General features: G+C 43.9%; 1 protein-coding gene across 6 annotated transcripts in view; it reads right to left on the bottom strand.

Moving 5' to 3' along the window:
- Positions 1-21,052, bottom strand: part of LOC139390606 (prominin-1-A-like) — a 119,376-nt gene that overhangs the window by 55,659 nt on the left and 42,665 nt on the right. For all 6 annotated transcript variants that reach the window (XM_071137837.1, XM_071137841.1, XM_071137838.1 and 3 more), the window contains one exon: positions 18,041-18,246. In XM_071137837.1, coding sequence (XP_070993938.1) covers positions 18,041-18,246 — 206 coding nt within the window. The remainder of the gene's footprint in view (positions 1-18,040; positions 18,247-21,052) is intronic.

Genomic DNA, 21,052 nt, shown 5'->3' with positions numbered 1-21,052 from the left:
GAGCGCTTGCTTTACCTGCCTCTCAATTCCCCAGACAGTCAACCCAACAACACGCCCCTCAGGGAGAATCCCCTCGGGGTCAGTGGAGGCTACTGAAGAACTGAAGAGACGAGACAAAGCATCAGGCTTGGTGTTCTTAGAGCCCGGACGATAAGAAATCACGAACTCGAAACGAGCGAAAAACAGCGCCCAACGCGCCTGACGCGCATTAAGTCGTTTGGCAGAACGGATGTACTCAAGGTTCCTATGGTCAGTCCAAACGACAAAAGGAACGGTCGCCCCCTCCAACCACTGTCGCCATTCGCCTAGGGCTAACCGGATGGCGAGCAGTTCGCGGTTACCCACATCATAGTTACGTTCCGACGGCGACAGGCGATGAGAAAAATACGCGCATGGGTGGACCTTGTCGTCAGAGAGGGAGCGCTGAGAAAGAATGGCTCCCACGCCCACCTCTGACGCGTCAACCTCGACAACGAACTGTCTAGAGACGTCAGGTGTAACAAGGATAGGAGCGGATGTAAAACGATTCTTGAGGAGATCAAAAGCTCCCTGGGCGGAAACGGACCACTTAAAGCACGTCTTGACAGAAGTAAGGGCTGTGAGAGGAGCTGCCACCTGACCGAAATTACGGATGAAACGACGATAGAAGTTCGCGAAGCCGAGAAAGCGCTGCAGCTCGACGCGTGACTTAGGGACGGGCCAATCAATGACAGCTTGGACCTTAGCGGGATCCATCTTAATGCCTTCAGCGGAAATAACAGAACCGAGAAATGTGACGGAGGAGGCATGAAAAGTACACTTCTCAGCCTTCACAAAAAGACAATTCTCTAAAAGGCGCTGGAGGACACGTCGAACGTGCTGAACATGAATCTGGAGTGACGGTGAAAAAATCAGGATATCGTCAAGGTAAACGAAAACAAAGATGTTCAGCATGTCTCTCAGGACATCATTGACTAATGCCTGAAAGACAGCTGGAGCGTTAGCGAGGCCGAAAGGAAGAACCCGGTATTCAAAGTGCCCTAACGGAGTGTTAAACGCCGTCTTCCACTCGTCCCCCTCCCTGATGCGCACGAGATGGTAAGCGTTACGAAGGTCCAACTTAGTGAAAAACCTGGCTCCCTGCAGGATCTCGAAGGCTGAAGACATAAGAGGAAGCGGATAACGATTCTTCACTGTTATGTCATTCAGCCCTCGATAATCTATGCAGGGGCGCAGAGACCCGTCCTTCTTCTTGACAAAAAAAAACCCCGCTCCGGCGGGAGAGGAGGAGGGGACTATGGTACCGGCGTCAAGAGCTACAGACAAATAATCTTCGAGAGCCTTACGTTCGGGAGCCGACAGAGAGTATAGTCTACCCCGGGGGGGGGTGGTTCCCGGAAGGAGATCAATACTACAATCATACGACCGGTGTGGAGGAAGAGAGGTGGCCCTGGACCGACTGAACACCGTGCGCAGATCGTGATATTCCTCCGGCACCCCTGTCAAATCACCAGGCTCCTCCTGTGAAGAAGAGACAGAGGAAACAGGAGGGATAGCAGACATTAAACATTTCACATGACAAGAGACGTTCCAGGAGAGGATAGAATTACTAGACCAATTAATGGAAGGATTATGACAAACTAGCCAGGGATGGCCCAAAACAACAGGTGTAAAAGGTGAACGAAAAATTAAAAAAGAAATGGTTTCACTATGATTACCAGAAACAGTGAGGGTTAAAGGTAGCGTCTCACGCTGAATCCTGGGGAGAGGACTACCATCCAGGGCGAACAAGGCCGTGGGCTCCTTTAACTGTCTGAGAGGAATGTCATGTTCCCGAGCCCAGGTCTCGTCCATAAAACAGCCCTCCGCCCCAGAGTCTATTAAGGCACTGCAGGAAGCTGACGAACCGGTCCAGCGTAGATGGACCGACAAGGTAGTGCAGGATCTTGAAGGAGAGACAGGAGTAGTAGCGCTCACCAGTAGCCCTCCGCTTACTGATGAGCTCTGGCCTTTTACTGGACATGAAGTGACAAAATGACCAGCGGAACCGCAATAGAGACAGAGGCGGTTGGTGATTCTCCGTTCCCTCTCCTTAGTCGAGATGCGGATACCTCCCAGCTGCATGGGCTCAGCACCCGAGCCGGCAGAGGAAGATGGTAGTGATGCGGAGAGGGAGGCGACGGAGAGCGCGAGCTCCTTTCCACGAGCTCGGTGACGAAGATCAACCCGTCGCTCAATGCGAATAGCGAGTTCAATCAAGGAATCCACGCTGGAAGGAACCTCCCGGGAGAGAATCTCATCCTTTACCTCTGCGCGGAAACCCTCCAGAAGACGAGCGAGCAAGGCCGGCTCGTTCCAGCCACTGGAGACAGCAAGAGTGCGAAACTCAATAGAGTAGTCTGTTATGGATCGATTGCCTTGACATAGGGAAGACAGGGCCCTGGAAGCCTCCTCCCCAAAAACAGATCGATCAAAAACCCGTATCATCTCCTCCTTAAAGTCTTGATACTGGTTAGTACACTCAGCCCTTGCCTCCCAGATTGCCGTGCCCCACTCACGAGCCCGTCCAATAAGGAGAGATATGACGTAGGCGACACGAGCAGTGCTCCTGGAGTAAGTGTTGGGCTGGAGAGAAAACACAATATCACACTGGGTGAGGAACGAGCGGCATTCAGTGGGCTCCCCAGAGTAACACGGCGGGTTATTGATTCTGGGCTCCGGAGATTCGAAAGCCCTCGAAGTGGCCGGTGGATCGAGGCGGAGATGGTGAACCTGTTCTGTGAGGTTGGAGACTTGGGTGGCCAGGGTCTCAACGGCATGTCGAGCAGCAGACAATTCCTGCTCGTGTCTGCCTAGCATCGCTCCCTGGATCCCGACGGCTGAGTGGAGAGGATCCGAAGTCGCTGGGTCCATTCTTGGTCGGATTCTTCTGTTACGGTGAGTGAATGAGGACCCAAAAGCGAACTAACTTAAACAGAGCTTCTTTAATAACCAAACATAGGTAGGCTCAGATAGACCGGCAGATTCCGACAGGACAGGACAAGGTTACAGCAAACATGACGATAGTCTGGTTCAGGCATGAAACACAACAAACAAGAATCCGACAAGGACAGGAGCAGAAACAGAGAGAGATATAGGGACCTAATCAGAGGGAAAAAGGGAACAGGTGGGAAAAGGGGTGACGAGGTGGTTAGGAGGAGACAAGACACAGCTGGGGGAAAGAGGGGGAGAAAAGGTAACCTAACAACGACCAGCAGAGGGAGACAGGGTGAAGGGAAAGGACAGAGACAAGACACAACATGACAGTACATGACATATACTACATGTGCTTTAAGCACACTGTTTGAAGAAATAATTAAGACACACAAATAATTCAAGAATGAGCCCAATAATCACACTGTGTTAAAAATAAATGACAGTGAGTGCCTGTGTGACTGACGCACATTGTCTCGCACTCCTCCCTACTGCAGCGAAAAGGCCCCACAGCACAGCAAGTGTTTATTGTGTATGTCCGTGCTGAAGCTTGCAACATAATTTCAGCCATTAAGTTTCTTACTTGTTTCGGAAAAACATTCCCTAATCCCTTGACCCTTGCTCTCTTTACGTGAAACATGTAAGCATTGCATGCATGTGACCAGTAGGGCCTGACCTATAGCCTATCATAATCACGTTAATAAATTGGGGGAGGGTTGGTAGGGTTGGAGGGTAATAAAGGAAATATATATATTTTTAAAATTAATAAATAAATAAAACATTTGGTTATAACAATCTCCAAACACAGTAATGTCGACAGTAAAACGGATGCAGAGGATATGAAAAATAAACTCGAAACGGACAAATATTTACTGGTTGCTCAGGAGGGAAAGGGGAAGTCAGATTTGTGGAAGACATTTGACTTAGTTGTGGAAACTACTGGAGATCCAGAAAAAGGAGGGTATAGGAGCAAGTGTTGCGTGAATATTGTGTGCCAAACAGTTGCTGTTAGATTACAATATTTTTTCTGACCATTTGGAACAGTGTAAACACCACTAAATAAATAAGTGTAACAGAGTCTGTTTTATATAAAGCCTTTATTACAGAAGACTAAAAACAGTTGAATGCATTCGTGAATTGCGGTTTATTTTTTGTTTAGGCTAATTATTCAAAGCTCCATTTGTTATTTAATTAAAAGTAAAATGCGTGATTTCATTTCAAAGCAGGAATGTATCATGTGCTGTGTGATGGCATGAACAAATGAATGATTGATTGATTGATACAGTAGCCTAAATATAGGCCTTAGTAAATTACGGTAGACTAAACAGGACACGCTCTTAGGCCAAAGCTTAATGGTGGTTATACAAGATTACTATACAAAGCCTACTAATGATATTGACATGACTTATTATTATAATGATGATCATAACAATAACTCTAATAATAACAATAGGAAGGAGATCAAGAAAAATGCAGCAAGAGCACCGTGTATATTATATGTATATAATGTCATACTTTATGTGACAAACAGGTGCTGTTAGATTACAATATGATTTTTCTGCCTGTATACAGTGTCAACAACAATAAATAAATCAGAAGTAATGCCCCTCTGTTTGAACAAAAAAAAAAAAACAATCGTAAAGCCTTTATTACAGCATTGCAAAGATGAAAAACAGCCAAATCTGTGAAATTGCTTCATCCGACATTTGCTGATTGCATGAGGCTTGGTGGTCACAGAATGAGCAGGCTATTAAACAAACACTCAAACAGGCAACAGAAGCAAGATCTGTCTTATTTCTGTAGACATATGTGGATGGTTTACAAAGCCAGGCACATTTAACAGTTAGGCTATTGATTATAGACCTAATTAAGTTTCAGTTTGCTCCGGCAATTTTCAAAGACAATTAGGCAAAGCCCTATTTGCACGGGACTAGAATTACTAGAGAACGTTGGTTCTGTAATTATGACCCCAGAACGTCCGTTATTCCAGAGGACGATTCGGACGATCCAAACTTCCCCCTGTAATTCTTTAATTTTTTTTTTAAATAAATTGACAGATATGACGGAAGGCTGGAATGCAGGCGATAACAGGGCTACACTGATAGCTCCAGCTTGGTTCCCAAGTTTCTAAACCACACCATCTTTGGTATAGTGTCGCCACAATATTTGAATTGAAGAAGTGTGATCGTAATCATTAGGATGTTTTAGCAATCCGCAGTAGACGTCCTAAATGCCCCCCCCCCCCAAGTCTTCAGATGTCAGCGAAACAGTGCACTTGGACCTGAGAGGGGTTTTAAGACTATGGATGCGAAAGTGAACTTATCATTTGTAAATCTTTAGGTCAGTTGTATGCTGCTTTACGATCTATTAACAGCAAGGGTTACATTAACTAGGCGTAATATTTTTTACTGATGCATTTGGCAATATTAAATTCATACACACAAAACATTCACTGTGAAAGTTGATATACAGTGCATTCAGAAAGTATTCAGACCGCTTTACTTTTTCCACATTTTGTTATGTTACAGCCTTATTCTAAAATTGACTAAATTGTTTTCCCCCCACATCAATCTACACACAATATCCCATATTGACAAAGCAAAACAATATTTTTGTATTAAAAATACAAAACTGAAACATACCATTTACATAAGTATTCAGACCCTTTGCTCAGTACTTTGTTGAAGCACCTTTGGCAGCGATTACAGCCTTGAGTCTTCTTGGGTATGACGCTACAAGCTTGGCACACCTGTATTTGGGGAGTTTCTCACATTCTTCTCTGCAGATCCGTTCAAGCTCTGTCAGGTTGGATGGGGAGCGTTGCTGCACAGCTATTTTCAGGTCTCTCCGGAGATGTTCGATTGGGTTCAAGCCCGGGCTCTGGCTGGGCAACTCAAGGACATTCAGAGACCCGAAGCCACTCCTGTGTTGTCTTGGCTGTGTGCTTAGGGTCGTTGTCCTGTTGGAAGGTGAACATTCACCCCAGTCTGAGGTCCTGAGCGCTCTGTGGCAGGTTTTCATCAAGGATCTCTCTGTACTTTGCTCCGTTTATCTTTCCCTTGATCCTGACTAGTCTCACAGTCTCTGCCCCTAAAAAACATCCCCACAGTAAGTATGATGCTGTCACCACCATGCTTCACAGTAGGGATGGAGCCAGGTTTCCTCCAGACGTGACGCTTGGCATTCAGGCCAAAGAGACCTCTGGTTTCATCAGACCAGATAATCTTGTTTCTCGTGGTCTGAGAGTCTTTAGTTGCCTTTTAGCCGGCTGTCATGTGAGCAGTGGCTTCCATCTGGCCACTCTATCATTAAGGGCTGATTGGTGGAGTGCTGCAGAGATGGTTGTCCTTCTGGAACGTTCTCCCATCTCCACAGAGGAACTTTGGAGCGGTGTCAGAGTGACCATCGGGTTCTTGGTCACCTCCCTGACCAAAGCCTTTTTCACACGATTGCTCATTTTGGCCAGGCGGCCAGCTCTAGGAAGAGTCTTAGTGGTTCCAAACTTCTTCCATTTAAGAATGATGGAGGACACTGTGTTCTTGGGGACCGTCAATGGTGCAGACATTCTGTGCCTTGACACAATCCTGTCTCGGGGCTCTATGGACAATTCCTTCGACCTCATGTCTTGGTTTTTGCTCTTACCTGCACTGTCAACTGTGGGGCCTTATATAGACAGGTGTATGCCTTTCCAAATCATATCCAGCGCATTTAATTTACCACAGGTGGACTCCAATCAAGTTTTAGAAACATCTCAAGGATGATCAATGGAAACAAGATGCACCTGAGCTGAATACTTACGTAAATAAGGTATTCCTGTTTTTAATTTGTAATACATTTGCAAAAATGTATAAAAACCTGTTTTGCTTTGTCATTATGGGGTATTGTGTGTAGATTGATGACGAAAACATGTATTTAATCAATTTTAGAATAAGGCTGTAACGTTCCAAAATGTGGAAAAGTCAAGGGGTCTGAATACTTTCTGAATGCACTGTATGTAGGCCCTTCGTATTCAGGTTATGAGCAGCACTTCGTTACATTTTTGTCGAATCAGTTATTCCACGAGACTAGCATTATCAGAGGACCTTGGAGTTTGCCAAAAAAACATTATTCTGGCTGGAATTCTTACTCTCCTGCCATGTTCAAATTACTGACATGGCAGATTCAGACTGGACAAAAATTACAGATGTGCTGTTTTGTGCTTGTGCACATAATTACATTACCTGATCACCCAGTAAAACTAATCCCGTCCGAATAGGGCTTAAGGCAAGGGCTGTTTTCTCATCTTTGCTGCTGCTGCCTCCGCTGCATTGTTCTCAATCCCAATATGCCGGTTCATTTTGCTATTATGCACACAGCAACATAGGGAAAGGCACCAATTCTACGGCGCACCTAAGATTATGTTTCAGAACCGTGGACAGCGACCGTATCCAACTCGGGAGAAAGCGCATTTGTTATAAAATTATATTCGATTTATTAGTGTTGCACCATTATTTTTTACATAATATAACCATATACAATTTCAGTAACACATGTCTCAGAGTGATGGACTGTGACCTCCCCGTGGCCTCGGCAATGGATCAGTCCACTGAGACGAATCAGACAGGTGTCTTGTGCGCCATGAAAAAACAAATGATTGCGACTGCTCGGAAAAAGAAATCTCAGTCAACCAAACAATCAGTCGACTAAATGGAGTCAGCCCTACTATCATCTATAATGTTCAGCCCTTTTTCTCCATTCCTTCAACTTAAGATTGTAGACGAGCGAACATTAAGCAACAGCGCTTTTTAAAAACCCGAAAAATTGGTCAGGGCGTGACTACCTCATTACTGAATTTACCCTGAGAAAGTTCAATAGTTCAACAGCTAATGATGCTACAGTAATCATTATTTACACCATAATACGCTTTCATTAACAGGGGTAATAATATCTCTCCTCAGTCGCCTGTGATGACCTGTCTGGGGCTCATCTTTTCGGGGGGCCTGATATTATTAGCTTGGGCTTTGATGACTCAGAATCTGCACTAAGATGTAAGATGGGCCCTCCCCTGTCTGTCTGTGGGACGGTCGATCTGTCTCCCCCGTCAGTCGGTCGGTCTGTGTTGTCTGTCTGTGTGGTCTGTCTGTCTGTGTGCTCGCTTGCCAGTTTGTACTGTCCGTCCGTCCGTTCGTCCATCTGCCGTCCGTCTGTCCGTCCCTCCGCCTGTCTCTGTCGTGCCTATCTGTATCTTGTTAAAGCAGATGCTCTGCTCGCAGAGCTACAGTACAGCGGTGCCACCCTTTTATATCGCTCTCAAATGACAACAAGGCACAACGGCAGGAGTTTAGTGCCTTGGCAACAGATTCTGGGGAGCTCACTGTTGGCTGAGAGAGGTGGCTGTGGAGGGATATAATCATCTGACAATAATGATGTGCAAGGAGAGGTAGTGTGTGTAAGAGCCATACAGTACTCATATACAGGTTAAGGACTGTATGGCTCTATACTGTAGTGTGTGCTTATGTTAAGAAGCAAAAACAATCCATCTCATATGTTTCATAACTGAAAATTTATCAAATATGTGAGTGGGCAATACATCACATTATATTAAGGTCAGCTCAGCCAAAATGCCACAAATTGTGTATTACTTGTGAACAAGAGAGTGTGGAAGACAAGTACCAGCAGGTGAGGTGATAACAATGTAATACCTGGAAGATTAAAAGGTTGATTTGAAGGTTTCATCTGATACAGTAACACATGTAGAGTATACAAAGTAGAAGCCAAAACAATACAGCCCCCAAGTCTACTGATTGAAGAATACCATGGCTATTCCTTTAAATCCTACAACTCTCTGAAGTCATTTCTGATTCCTTTGTGACAGATTTAACTTAATACTCAACCCAATATCAAAAGAATCTACTAAAGATAGCCATGCGCGAGATGTGTCCCGGTGGTGTGCGAGTGTGTGTGTGTGTGTTGAGGTGTGTGAGAGAGTGTGAAAGTGTGTGTGTCTATGTGTTTGTATGTAGGCATGTGCCCGAGTTTGTGTGCGTGCAAATGTGCATGCGCTTATGCGTGCCTATGTGTGAGTCTGCGCCTATGAGTGCGTCTGTGTGTTCAGCTCACCATGGCATGTAACACCACACTGACAGTGTTCTGTGCACCCGGAGAAAGCAGGGCAGTGATGAGAATTTGTTTCAACACATTAATTGGGTCACGTCGTTAATTATTAATCAAGCACATCTTACGTTGCTAAAGACATAAGGCAGAACGGGGCCCCCAATACATCACACAGTGCCTTCAGAAAGTACTCATACCCCTAGACTTTTCCCATATTTTGATGTGTTGCAAACTGGGATTCAAATGTAGTTCATTGTCATTTTTTGATCAACGATCAACATAAAATACTCTGTAATGTCAAAGTGGAAGAAAATGTTTAATATTTGTACAAAAAAATAAAAGCAAAAAAATATATATATATATCTTGATTACATAAGTATTCAACCCCTGAGTCAATACATATTAGAATCGCATTTGGCAGGGATTACAGTTTTGAGTCTTTCAGGGTAAGTCTCTAAGAGCTTTGCACACGTGGATTGTACAATATTTGCACATTATTCTTTTTTAAATTCTTCAAACTGTGAAGTTGGTTGTTGATCATCGCTAGACAGCCATTTTCATGTCTTGCCATAGATTTTCAAACCGATTTAAGTCAAAGCTGTAACTAGGCCACTCAGGAAACATTCAATAGGCACTTTCACACTGCGCCGTAGCCCTGGGCTAAGGGAGATTTTAGCCTGGGGCTAAGCGAGTGTTCACACTGCGCCGTAGCCCTGGGCTAAGGGAGATTTTAGCCTGGGGCTAAGCGAGTGTTCACACTTGCACGTTGTAAAGTGGGCTAGCATCAACTTTAGCCCAAGGCTAGCTGGCCCTGCTCCGGAGCTTTTCAGGGTTAGCCCCAGAAACACGGTGCCAAAATAACGCCTAGAATGCTCACTGTCCAATCACAAGAGTGGCACTTTCATGCTCGTGATGCCTGAAATGCGTTCTGCGCGTTATTTTGACAAGTACATTTATACTATTTAAACCAAAAGATACTTTAATCCATGCAAAAACATTGGTTGCTATGCCTAAAAAATGGTTGCTATATGCAGGCTGGCTAACCTCCTCTCACTTAGCCAACTAAAGCTACAAACTCTACAGCTGGAAGGGCATTTCCCTCTGTTTTCAATGCTTTTCTATTGACATGTTATTGCATATATCCATGCTAATAACATTGCTGCATGATTTCGCCGGGATCAGAAAAGTTGATGTATTGATCGTTTGCATGCATTTGCAGTACAGGGGTGAGATCGAATTTCAAAAGTTAAACACTGTTCCCGATTGCCGGAACAGGCAGACACAGCAAGGTTTATACAAACCATCAACCACTGTGTTGGAAATCAAATGCTGGGCTAGAAGCAAGAGGAAATAATGTGTTAATAAATGTTGTATTGCTTCTAACATTGGACGTGTGTCAGCGGAAGAATGTTGGTCGCATGTTGTGTTTGTCCGCGTTATCCAAGGAATTTGGAATACAAGAATCTCTAGCCCAGGGCTAAAGCACAGACCAGGGTTAACAAATGCTTGTATGAACACAGGCTAAGCTAGCACAGGGACAGTCTATCTGGCCTGGAGCTAAGATAGCCCAGGACTAAAAACAATGCCAGTGTGAAAAGGCCTAATGTAGTCTTGGTAAGCAACTCCAGTGTATATTTGGCCTTGTGTTTTTAGGTTATTGTCCTGCTGTAATGTGAATTTGTCTCCTAGTGTCTGTTGGAAAGCAGCCTGAACCAGGTTTTCCACTAGGATTTTGCCTGTGCTTAGATCTATTCTGTTTCTTTCAATTCCACCAAAAAGCATATTCATAACATGATGCAGCCACCACCGTGCTTGGAAATATATTGAGTGGTACTCAGTGATGTGTTGTGTTTGCCCCAAACAGAACACTTTGTATTCAGGACATGAAGTTCATTTATTTGCCCCATTATTTGCCTGTTTTACTTTAGTGCCTTAACGCAAACAGGATGCACGTTTTGGAATATTTCCATTCTGCACAGGCTTCCTTCTTTTCACTCTGTCATTTAGGTTAGTATTGTGGAATAACTGCAATGTTGTTGATCCATTCTAAATGTTCTCCTATCACAGCCATTAAACTCTGTATCTGTTTTAAAGTCACCATTGGCCTCAAGGTGAAATCCCTGAGCGGTTTCCTTCCTCTCTGGCAAATGAGTAAGGAAGGACACCTGTATCTTGGTAGTGACTTTGTGTATTGATACACCGTCCAAAGTGTAATTAATAACTTCACCACGCTCAAAGGGATATATTCAATGTCTGTTTTTTGTGTGTGTTTTTTTTTATACCCATCTACCAATAGGTGCCCTTCTTTGCGAGGCATTGGAAAACCTCCCTGGTCTTTGTGGTTGAATCTGTGTTTGAAATTCACTGCTCGACAGAGGGACCTTACAGATCACTGTATGTGTGGGATACAGAGATGAGGTAGTCATTCACACAGAGTTTATGTAACTTCTGTGACATGTTAAGCACAGTTTTACGCGTTAACTTATTTAGGCTTGTCATAACATTAGGGGTAGAATACGTACTGACTCGAGACATTTCAGCGTTCCATTTTTAATTCATTTGTAAGTATTCCGAAAAATATAATTCCACTTCGACATTATGGGATATTGTGTGTAACACAACAAAAATGTGGAAAAAGTCAAGGGGTGTGAATACTTTCTGAAGGCACTGTATATTTGTATATTCTGTATCTCGTGTTAATACTTCTAGACAGGGACAGAAATAACATACTTGGGTCCACTACATTGGCAAATACTAGTTTGCAACTTGGTTCTGTAGTACTGGGCAAACTAAATGGTCTAGAAATAGACTGGTCTGGAAATTGACCCCAGTGGATCACATCATGGGGCCCATTACGAGACAAGGGAACCTCTACTTACTTGTCGACAGCAAATTATCATTATCATCATCAACCATACAGGTCTAGTATGTCGTGCTACTGATTATTCTCCTGTGGTCCAAACATAATCGGTAGTCTCCATCCATTTCTTTTGAAGAACTGTACTTATTTGTTTTTTAGTCTCTTCGGGGAATTACAGGGGATTATTATCATGAAAAAGTTATTCCACTCAAACAATGTGTCATTCAATATGTGTAATGTTGTGTGTGCAGGCATTTCATATCTAGTACCCCTAACAGGGGTTGGGGTGAAGGGACTCACACTAGGCACAGTGTTTTACTCAGAACACAGTCTGTGGCTTTACGTAGCGAAACGGCACTGTTGCGATGTGGGATTAAACCCAAAACATTAGGAAAGTCACGGGACTGGGACTGACATTGGAAGTGACACGATTCCAACATTTACAAAGCGATTAAGAATGTATGGTGACTGTGCTGCTCTATTTCAAGCCTGAGCTAAATGTGAAATGGATGGGAGAGTACACAGAGGACAAGCTGTCTCATCTTCCCTATCCTCTAGCATCTTTACCTCGACTGCAGTCAGTGCACCTGTCTGTCTGGTCGGATGTGTGACCTTAGACGAGACATTCAGCTCACTGTCCCTTTAAATGGTTTATATCTAAACGTGTTTGTTTTTCCGAGGGGTTCTGAACCAGTCGGACCTTGTACCAGTGACACAACTAAAGGCAAATAGGACCTACCTTACAAAACACGATTTCATGCTACACCAGCTTTTCTAAGACATCTTTGGCATACCAACCTACACTAAGTGTAGAAAACATTAAGAACACATTCCCCTTTGCCCTCAGAACACCCTCAATTTGTCAGGGGCACGGACTCCACAAGGAGTCGAAAGCGTTCCACAGGGATGCTGGCCCATGTTGACTCCAATGCTTCCCATAGTTGTGTCAAATTGGCTGGATGTCCTTCAGGTGGTGGACCATTCTTAATACACATGGGAAACTGTTGAGAGTGAAAAACCCAGCAGTGTTGTAGTTCTTGACCCAAACCGGTGCGCCTGGCACCTACTACCATATCCTGTTCAAAGGCACTTTAATCTTTCGTCTTGCCCATCCACCCTCTGAATCATGGCGCCGGAGAAAGGTGGCTGAAGTTTTACGTGCTCCTAACTAGGGCTGGGCGATATGGCCTAAAAGTCATATCTAAATCTTTTTCAGTGGTTTGGATGATTCACGAAATATATCTTGATTTCTTGTTTTTCCTCTAAACAAATTAAAAAAGGCCAAGACATAATTCAAAGATAAAAAAATATATACCTCAAGGCCTATTTGTGCAAAACAAATGAGCAACACACACCCACACGTCTATTCTATTGTTTGGGAATGTTTGACCACTAGCTGTTTGAATATGTAATTCATGTAATCATTTTGATTGAAAATGTATTAATTGAGTTAATTTGTTGTTATAATTAAAACAGCCTGTGGTTATTTGCTATTGGATTGGCAGAATGACACAACTACTAACACATTAGCCTACAGCTGGCCTGAACATAACTTTTTTGAACGCACTTTAATTATCCAATGTCACATTTACCGATGGCTAGGTGAAGCCCAAAGGGCTCAGTTGTTCAAGCGCAATGCTTTTATCATGCTGCTCCTGCTGTCAGTTGTCATGCACACCTGTCGGTCTTCGCTCATCTTCCACGATGCCAGAGAGTCTGAGACCCGTATGATCATCGGAGAAGTAAGGCGTCTGGAGGCAGACATTTAGCAATTTCCAGTTTTCAGTAATGTAGTGGACTGTCAAACTTCGATAATAGCTCTGGTATGGCTGTGGTGGAAAAATAAGAAATAAGTGTTTTTTGTTCGTTTTTTTGCGTTTTTTGTAACTTAAAAAAAAGAAGGTATTTTGTACATAATGTTGCTGCTACTGTCTCTTATGACCAAAAATAACTTATAGACATCAGAACAGCGATTACTCGACATAAACTGGCAGAAGCTTTTTTCTCCTTTAACGAGGCCGACGAGCCCGGTGTGAAGGGCATGCTGCTTCCCTGGGACAAGGCCCAAATCCCTATCATTTGCGTGAAAAGAAGAGAAGATGGAGAAAAATCATAGGAAATCGACTAAACCCCCACTGTATTCATTGGAAAATAAAATCCATGACCTACGAGAAAGATTAAACTTCCAACGGGTCATTAAAAACTGTAAAATCTTATGCTTCATGGAGTTGTGGCTGAACGACGACATTATCAACATACAGCTGGCTGGTTATATGCTGTATCGGCAGGATAGAACAGCGGCGTCTGGTAAGACAAGGGGCGGCGGACTATGTATATTTGTAAACAACAGCTGGTGCACGATATCTAAGGAAGTCTCAAGGTTTTGCTTGCCTGAGGTAGAGTATCTCATGATAAGCTGTAGACCACACTACCTACCTAGAGGTAGGTTTTCATCTGTATTTTTCATAGCTGTCTACATACCACCACAGACAGATTGCTAGCACTAAGAAAACACTCAATGAGCTGTATTCCGCCATAAGCAAACAGGAAAACGCTCATCCAGAGGCGGTGCTCCTAGTGGCCAGGGACTAGTGGCCAGGGAACATCAAACAGGCAAACATCAATACAGGACTAAGATTGAATGGTACTACACCGACTCCGAAGCTCACCGGATGTGGCAGGGCTTGCAAACCATTACAGACTACAAAGGGAAGCACAGCTGAAAGCTGCTCAGTGACATGAGCCTACCAGACGAGCTAAACTACTTCTATGCTCGCTTTGAGGCAAATAACACTGAAACATGCATGAGAGCACCAGCTGTTCTGGACGACTGTGTGATCACGCTCTCCGCAGCCGATGTGAGTAAGACCTTTTAAACAGGTCAACATTTACCAGGCCGCAGGGCCAGACGGATTACCAGGACGTGTCAAGCAAGCATGCGTTGACCAACTGGCAAGTGTCTTCACTGACATTATCAACCTCTCCCTGTCCAATTCTGTAATAGCAACATGTTTTAAGCAGACCACCATAGTCCCTGTGCCCAAGCACACCAAGGTAACTTGCCTAAATAACTTCTGAGCTGTAGCACTCACGTCTGTAGCCATTAAGTTCTTTGAAAGGCTGGTCATGGCTCACATCAACACCATTATCCCAGAAACCCTAGACCCACTCCAATTTGCATACCGTCGTAACAGATCCACAGATGATTCAACCTCTATTGCACTACACACTGCCCTTTCCCACCTGGACAAAAGGAACACCTATGTGAGAATGCTATTCATTGACTACAGCTCAGCGTTCAACACCATAGTGTCCTCAAAGCTCATCAATAAGCGAAGAACCCTGGGACTAAACACCTCCCTCTGCAACAGCATCCTGGACTTCTTGACGGGCCACCCCCAGGTGGTAAAGGTAGGTAACAACACATCCGCCATGCTGATCCTCAACACAGGAGCACCCCAGGGGTGTGTGCTCAGTCCCCTCCTGTACTCCCTGTTCACTCAAGACTGTATGGCCAGGCACGACTCCAACACCATCATTAAGTTTTCCGATGACACAACAGTGGTAGGCCTGATCACCGACAACGACAAGACAGCCTATAGGGAGGAGGTCAGAGACCTGGTTGTGTGGTGCCAGGACAACAACCTCTCCCTCAACGTGACCAAGTCAAAGGAAATGATTGTGGACTACAGGAAAAGGAGGACTGAGCACGCCAACATTCTCATCGACGGGGCTGTAGTGGAGCAGGTTGAGAGCTTCAAGTTCCTTGGTGTCCACATCCCCAAGAAAATAACATGAGGACATTAAAGACAGTCGTGAAGAGGGCACAACAAAACCTATTCCCCCTCAGGAAACTGAAAAGTTTTGGCATGGGGCCTCAGATCCTCAAAAGGTTCTACAACAGCACCATTGAGAGCATCCTGACAGGTTGCATCACTGCCTGGTATGGCAACTGCTTGGCCTCCGACAGACGGTAGTGCGTACGGCCTAGTACATCACTGGGGCCAAGCTTCCTGCCATTCAGGACCTCTATACCAGGCGGTGTCAGAGGAAGGCCCTAAAAATTGTCAAAGACTCCAGCCACCCAAGTCATAGACTGTTCTCTCTGCTCCCGCATGGCAAGAGGTACCGGAGCACCACATCTAGGTCCAAGAGGCTTCTAAACAGCTACTACCCCCAAGCCATAACACTCCTGAACATCTAATCAAATGGCTATCCCACCCCCACCCCCACCCCCCAACACACACACACACACTATTTTATGCCGCTGCTACTCTCTGTTATTATCTATGCATAGTCACTTTAATAACTCTACCTACATGTACATATTACCTCAATTACCTCGACTAACCGGTGCCCCCACACATTAACTCTGTACCAGTACCCCCCTGTATATAGCCTCTCTATTGTTATTTTACTGCTGCTCTTTAACTACTTGTTACTTTTATTTCATATTCTTATTCATATTTTTTAAGCTGCATTGTTGGTTTAGGTCTTGTAAGTAAGCATTTCACTGTAAGGTCTACCTACACCTGTTGTATTCGGCACATGTGACTGATACAATTCGATTTGATTTGATTTGAACTGCACACATACACAACCTTTGTCTCATTTGTCTCAAGGCTTAAAAATCCTTCTTTAACCTGTCTCCTCCCCTTCATCTACAGTGATTGAAGTGGATTTAACAAGTGACATCAATAAGGGATCATAGCTCTCACTGGGATTCACCTGGTCAGTCAATGTCATGGAAGGAGCAGGTGTTCTTAATGTTTTGTACACTCAGCATATACGCCACACCTGAAAGCCTTATAGGCCTACACCTTCAAATGAACATTCGCATTTAATCAAACAGTTCTTGGAAATAATGTAAAATACACCACCCCTGTCCTTTTTATGCCTCATCCTCTCTCTCCCTTTCTAGTAATATTCCTGCAAGCCTTACTTACACAAATCAAAACTCTTCTTGAAAACCCCTGTCCTCACTGTAAAACATCCCTCAGCTCGAGAGGCAGTCTCCTCCTTCCTGTGCCCAGTGTAATTGCTTCATTAGAATCGGTGAGGAGTCTTTGTCTGGAGGCCGGGGAGATTAAATAAGGGCTCTAGGTGGTTTTTCTCTCTCAGACACTTGTCTCTGGGCAGCTAGGATTCCACTCTGGAATTTCTAATAATGCGGCACTCTCTCTCTCCAATAAAGCCGTAAAGTCAAGAACATCAAACAGAGAAATGAAGCCTGGTGAATCCTCTCTCCTCCACCGTAGAGCCAGAGGCAAGCCACAGATACTGTCTGTATTGTTTCTATATTTGGCTATTTCTACCTCCTAGGCAATAATGTGCTGTAAGTACATTTGGCCATTTGTTTCTCACAATCACCACTGGACTCTAATGTTCTGAGGTTTTTAAGGTGATGCCAGCCACTAGGTGATGTGCTATGTTCGTAAAAGCTTGTGAGGGAGAACACTGAAGCAGGAACAGCAAAAATGAAATCAAAAGACTGTTGAGAATGAGTAAAAATGTATAATATATATCTCCATGTAAAATGTCTAAATCTACCGTGCCTAAAAATGTAACAGTGGGCCTTTTGAGGAAGATTTCCAGGGGGCCTCTTGATGTAAACTGAGAATGTAAGCCATGATTAATATAAGCCATGATTCATGTATGGTATTATAGTGTTACATTTACAGGTGGCCTCAAACCTTCTAGAGCAGCCTTCAAAGTTACCCAGTGTTTTCCCTAGATTATAATCCAGACGAGGCACAAAAGACCCCCTAAAACAACACCCAGGGCCTGTTGAAATAACATTTTCAATTTAAACCCATTGAAGTCAAATACTTTTAAAGCAGAATTTTTATTTTATTACCTTTATGCAACTAGGCAAGTCAGTTAAGAACAAATTCTTATTTTCAATGACGGCCTAGGAACAGTGGGCCTGTTCAGGGGCAGAACGACAGATTTGTACCTTGTCAGCTCACGGGTTTGAACTTGCAACCTTCCGGTTACTAGTCCAACGCTCTAACCACTAGGCTACCCTGCGGCCGCAGAAGGGGAATCGAGCTAAGTGAACCCTCCTCGACCTATAAAAAGGTTGACTGCCACCAGTGGCGCATGGAATGAAGATATCAACGCATATGGACTCACGTGATGACGAGTGAGGTGGCGAAGAGCAGTGTGGTGAGCAGGCCCCGTTGGCAGTCTGCGTTCTTCCGCTGGCGCTGGTGCATCTCGCCACCACAGTTGTCGCAGCAGCGGCACAGGCAGAAGAAGAGGCCGACCAGGGGCAACAGGACCATGAAGAGCAGGCCGAGCACAGCACACACCACGAAACCTGTCTCATAGTAGATGGCCTGGAGAGAAAAGGAGGAGTGGAGGGGGAGAGAGGGGGATGAGGGGAGAGGGGGAAGGAGAGAGAGGGAGTGAGGAGAGGGGTAGAAGTAGAGAGGGAGGAGTAGATGAGTCTAGAATGATGATGAGAGGCCACAGTTGGCATTGACAACACTTTACATGAATGCTAAGAGGAACGTTTAAAAAAAATCTATGTTATTAAACACAGTACATAGTACTCTATAGCCATGTTTGACAGTTTTTGGCAATTTGGCCACAAAGCTGGACAACAGCGACGGCTGTGGAGATGTTATCCTCAAAATCAATGCCAAATGTGTGACGTGTCAAGCCAGTGGACACAGCACAGTGATGCCATTTGATTTTTATTCTATTACATTCTATGCAGCAAACATGCAAATGATAGCAGGAATAATGCCATACACGATGTCAAATCAATAGAAACATAAATTGAATTACATTTAGCATCAAAACAGATTTAAATAAGGGCAGATCAACACAAAGGACACATCAAAAATAAAAAGGAGACAGAAATCTTTAGTTCAATAGGTACAATTTGTCTAAGGAATTTGGGACAAATTCTAGTGAAGAGGGAAGTAAGAATTAGTGCTACTAATGATACTTCAGAAGTAGAAATGCTTCTTCAGTTAGCTAGGGGTGGGGTAGCTAGGTGAGATGGGGTAGCTAGGTGAGATGGGGTAGGGGTAAGGACCATATGTGACCTGATTCATGAAACTAGGCGTATGTCGCGAGTCACGATTTCACAGGAGAGCCGTTTGAACATAAAACATATTTTTTTATCAAAATGCGTTTTTTGGGGGCAGAAATGCCTTCTAGAACATGTGAACTTTCATGTGCCTTAATAACAAACTGTAAATCTGTAAATACGAATAAAATTGTTAAATTACGAGCCTTGTTGGTTAAGTCAGAGAAAAAGGGTGGGCCTTCCTACTAGCCATGATTGGCTGAGATAATGAGTGGGCTGGAGTTCGGATTGGTCTGCCATATTGAAGGCTTCTGTCTATTTGTGCTCGTCAGTCTGTGTTGGTAATCCTGTCGAACGCGGCTTCTTTAAAATTGTATTGTGTAGTGGAGCTGATTAAGTGTTGCTCTCCACTTTCTGGAGGATCAAGTTTTGAAATTAGTGGAATTGGAGTATGATAGCTAAAGAGACGGAGAAAACACCTGTCTCCGGATTACATCTTCAAACTAAGGGCAACTGTGGTATGGCATTCCTGACATGGAGATGCGTCCATCATGCATGATGACATATACAGTTAAGATAGTCTAGCGTTAGCTAGCTACATTTTCAGATATTTCACGTGTCTAATTTTGACAGAAAGTGGTTTCATTTAAAGCTAAAGTGTATTGTTAGCTAGCTAGCTAACACTAGCTGGCTGGCTCCCTAGCTGACGTTACTATTTGTTTCCCAAGGTCGTTTGCTTTTCTAGTTAGAGCCTAATGTTAGCTAGCTAACATTGGACCTGGTTGGTTAGCTCCCAGCACTGTGGTATTGTTGGCACTTTGTTCATTGTTGTTTAACTAGCTAACGTTAGCTGGCTGGCTCATTAGCTAGGTTCATTGTTTACCTAGCCAGCTAGCTATATGTCTTAAGCTAAAGTGTACTGTTAGCTGACTGGCTACCTAGCGGACATTATTATTCCTTTCCCAGAGCTGTTTGCTTTTCTAGTTAGAGCCTAATGTTAGGAATTGTTGACACTTTGTTCATTGTTTTTTAACTAGCTAACGTTAGCTGGCTGGTTCGTTAGCTAAAGTTACATGACGTGTGTACAACATGGCCGGTGTCAGTAAACGTCTGCAAAAAAGCGTAATGAAATTGTTGCCAGTGTTGGGGAATAATCAGAATTAGCTGGTAACATAGGTAAGATGTTTTATATTCATCATATGTTTGTAAGTTACTTCTCTTCAGAATGTTATTTTTGTATAATACTGTGGCGGGGTTGCAGTATCTGTTCTATGTCAAGACTAAGTTGCTTGGGCCGGAGAGGGGAGAGGTCAAGCGTGTATCTCTTGGCTCCACAATGTCTGTGTGCCAGTCAGTGTGTCTCTGTGATCTTGTCAAGATAGGATGGATTTGATATATGGCTGTTGATATGGAGGATTTGTTTATGGTTCTGAGTTTGAGAAAATAACATAGTTTAGGAGACAAAGCTGAACGATAAATTATGCCTATGCTGTCTCACTATGTGTGTCTTTGCTATAAAGGATCTCAGTTGAAATGTGTAAGGGACTCTCAGAGAATTCATTGATAGACACTGAATTGATCTGAGAGTCACAGGGTTGTGATAGAGCTCATATAATTAAAGATGGACTTTGTGATAACTAACTCTGACTTGTGTGTGGTTTGCTCTCATGATTTGGTAAATAGAGGAAATTTCCACGACACCAGCAGAGCTGGTTATGCTGTTTTCATGTTATCCATAGGTAAACAAATCATTGGCCAGAGCATCAAGTGTGCACTCCGAGAGCGAAACGAGATGGGTGGGGCTAAAGCTTAAGAGGGTGTGAACGATGCTGAATGGGTGTAGACAAAGAAGAGTTCTTCACTAGATACCAAAACATTCAAAGGCGATTTTCTCAAAAGTGAGTTTACAATTTGATCAACTGTCATAGCAGAATTATTTTCCCATTGTTCCTCAAATGCAGTGTATGATATACAATTTTGTAGCTCTGAGTCTCTACTTTTATCCAACGTAAAAAACACAATTTCACGTTTTGCTACATGAGACCGAATCCAGGTGGTGAGTCACACATAGGCTTGAGCACATGGGGCCAAACTTGAGAGCACTC

The sequence above is a fragment of the Oncorhynchus clarkii genome, chromosome 31 (genome assembly GCF_045791955.1).
Source record: "Oncorhynchus clarkii lewisi isolate Uvic-CL-2024 chromosome 31, UVic_Ocla_1.0, whole genome shotgun sequence".
Lineage (NCBI taxonomy): Eukaryota > Metazoa > Chordata > Actinopteri > Salmoniformes > Salmonidae > Oncorhynchus > Oncorhynchus clarkii.
This window is presented reverse-complemented; position numbering and strand designations above follow the sequence as displayed.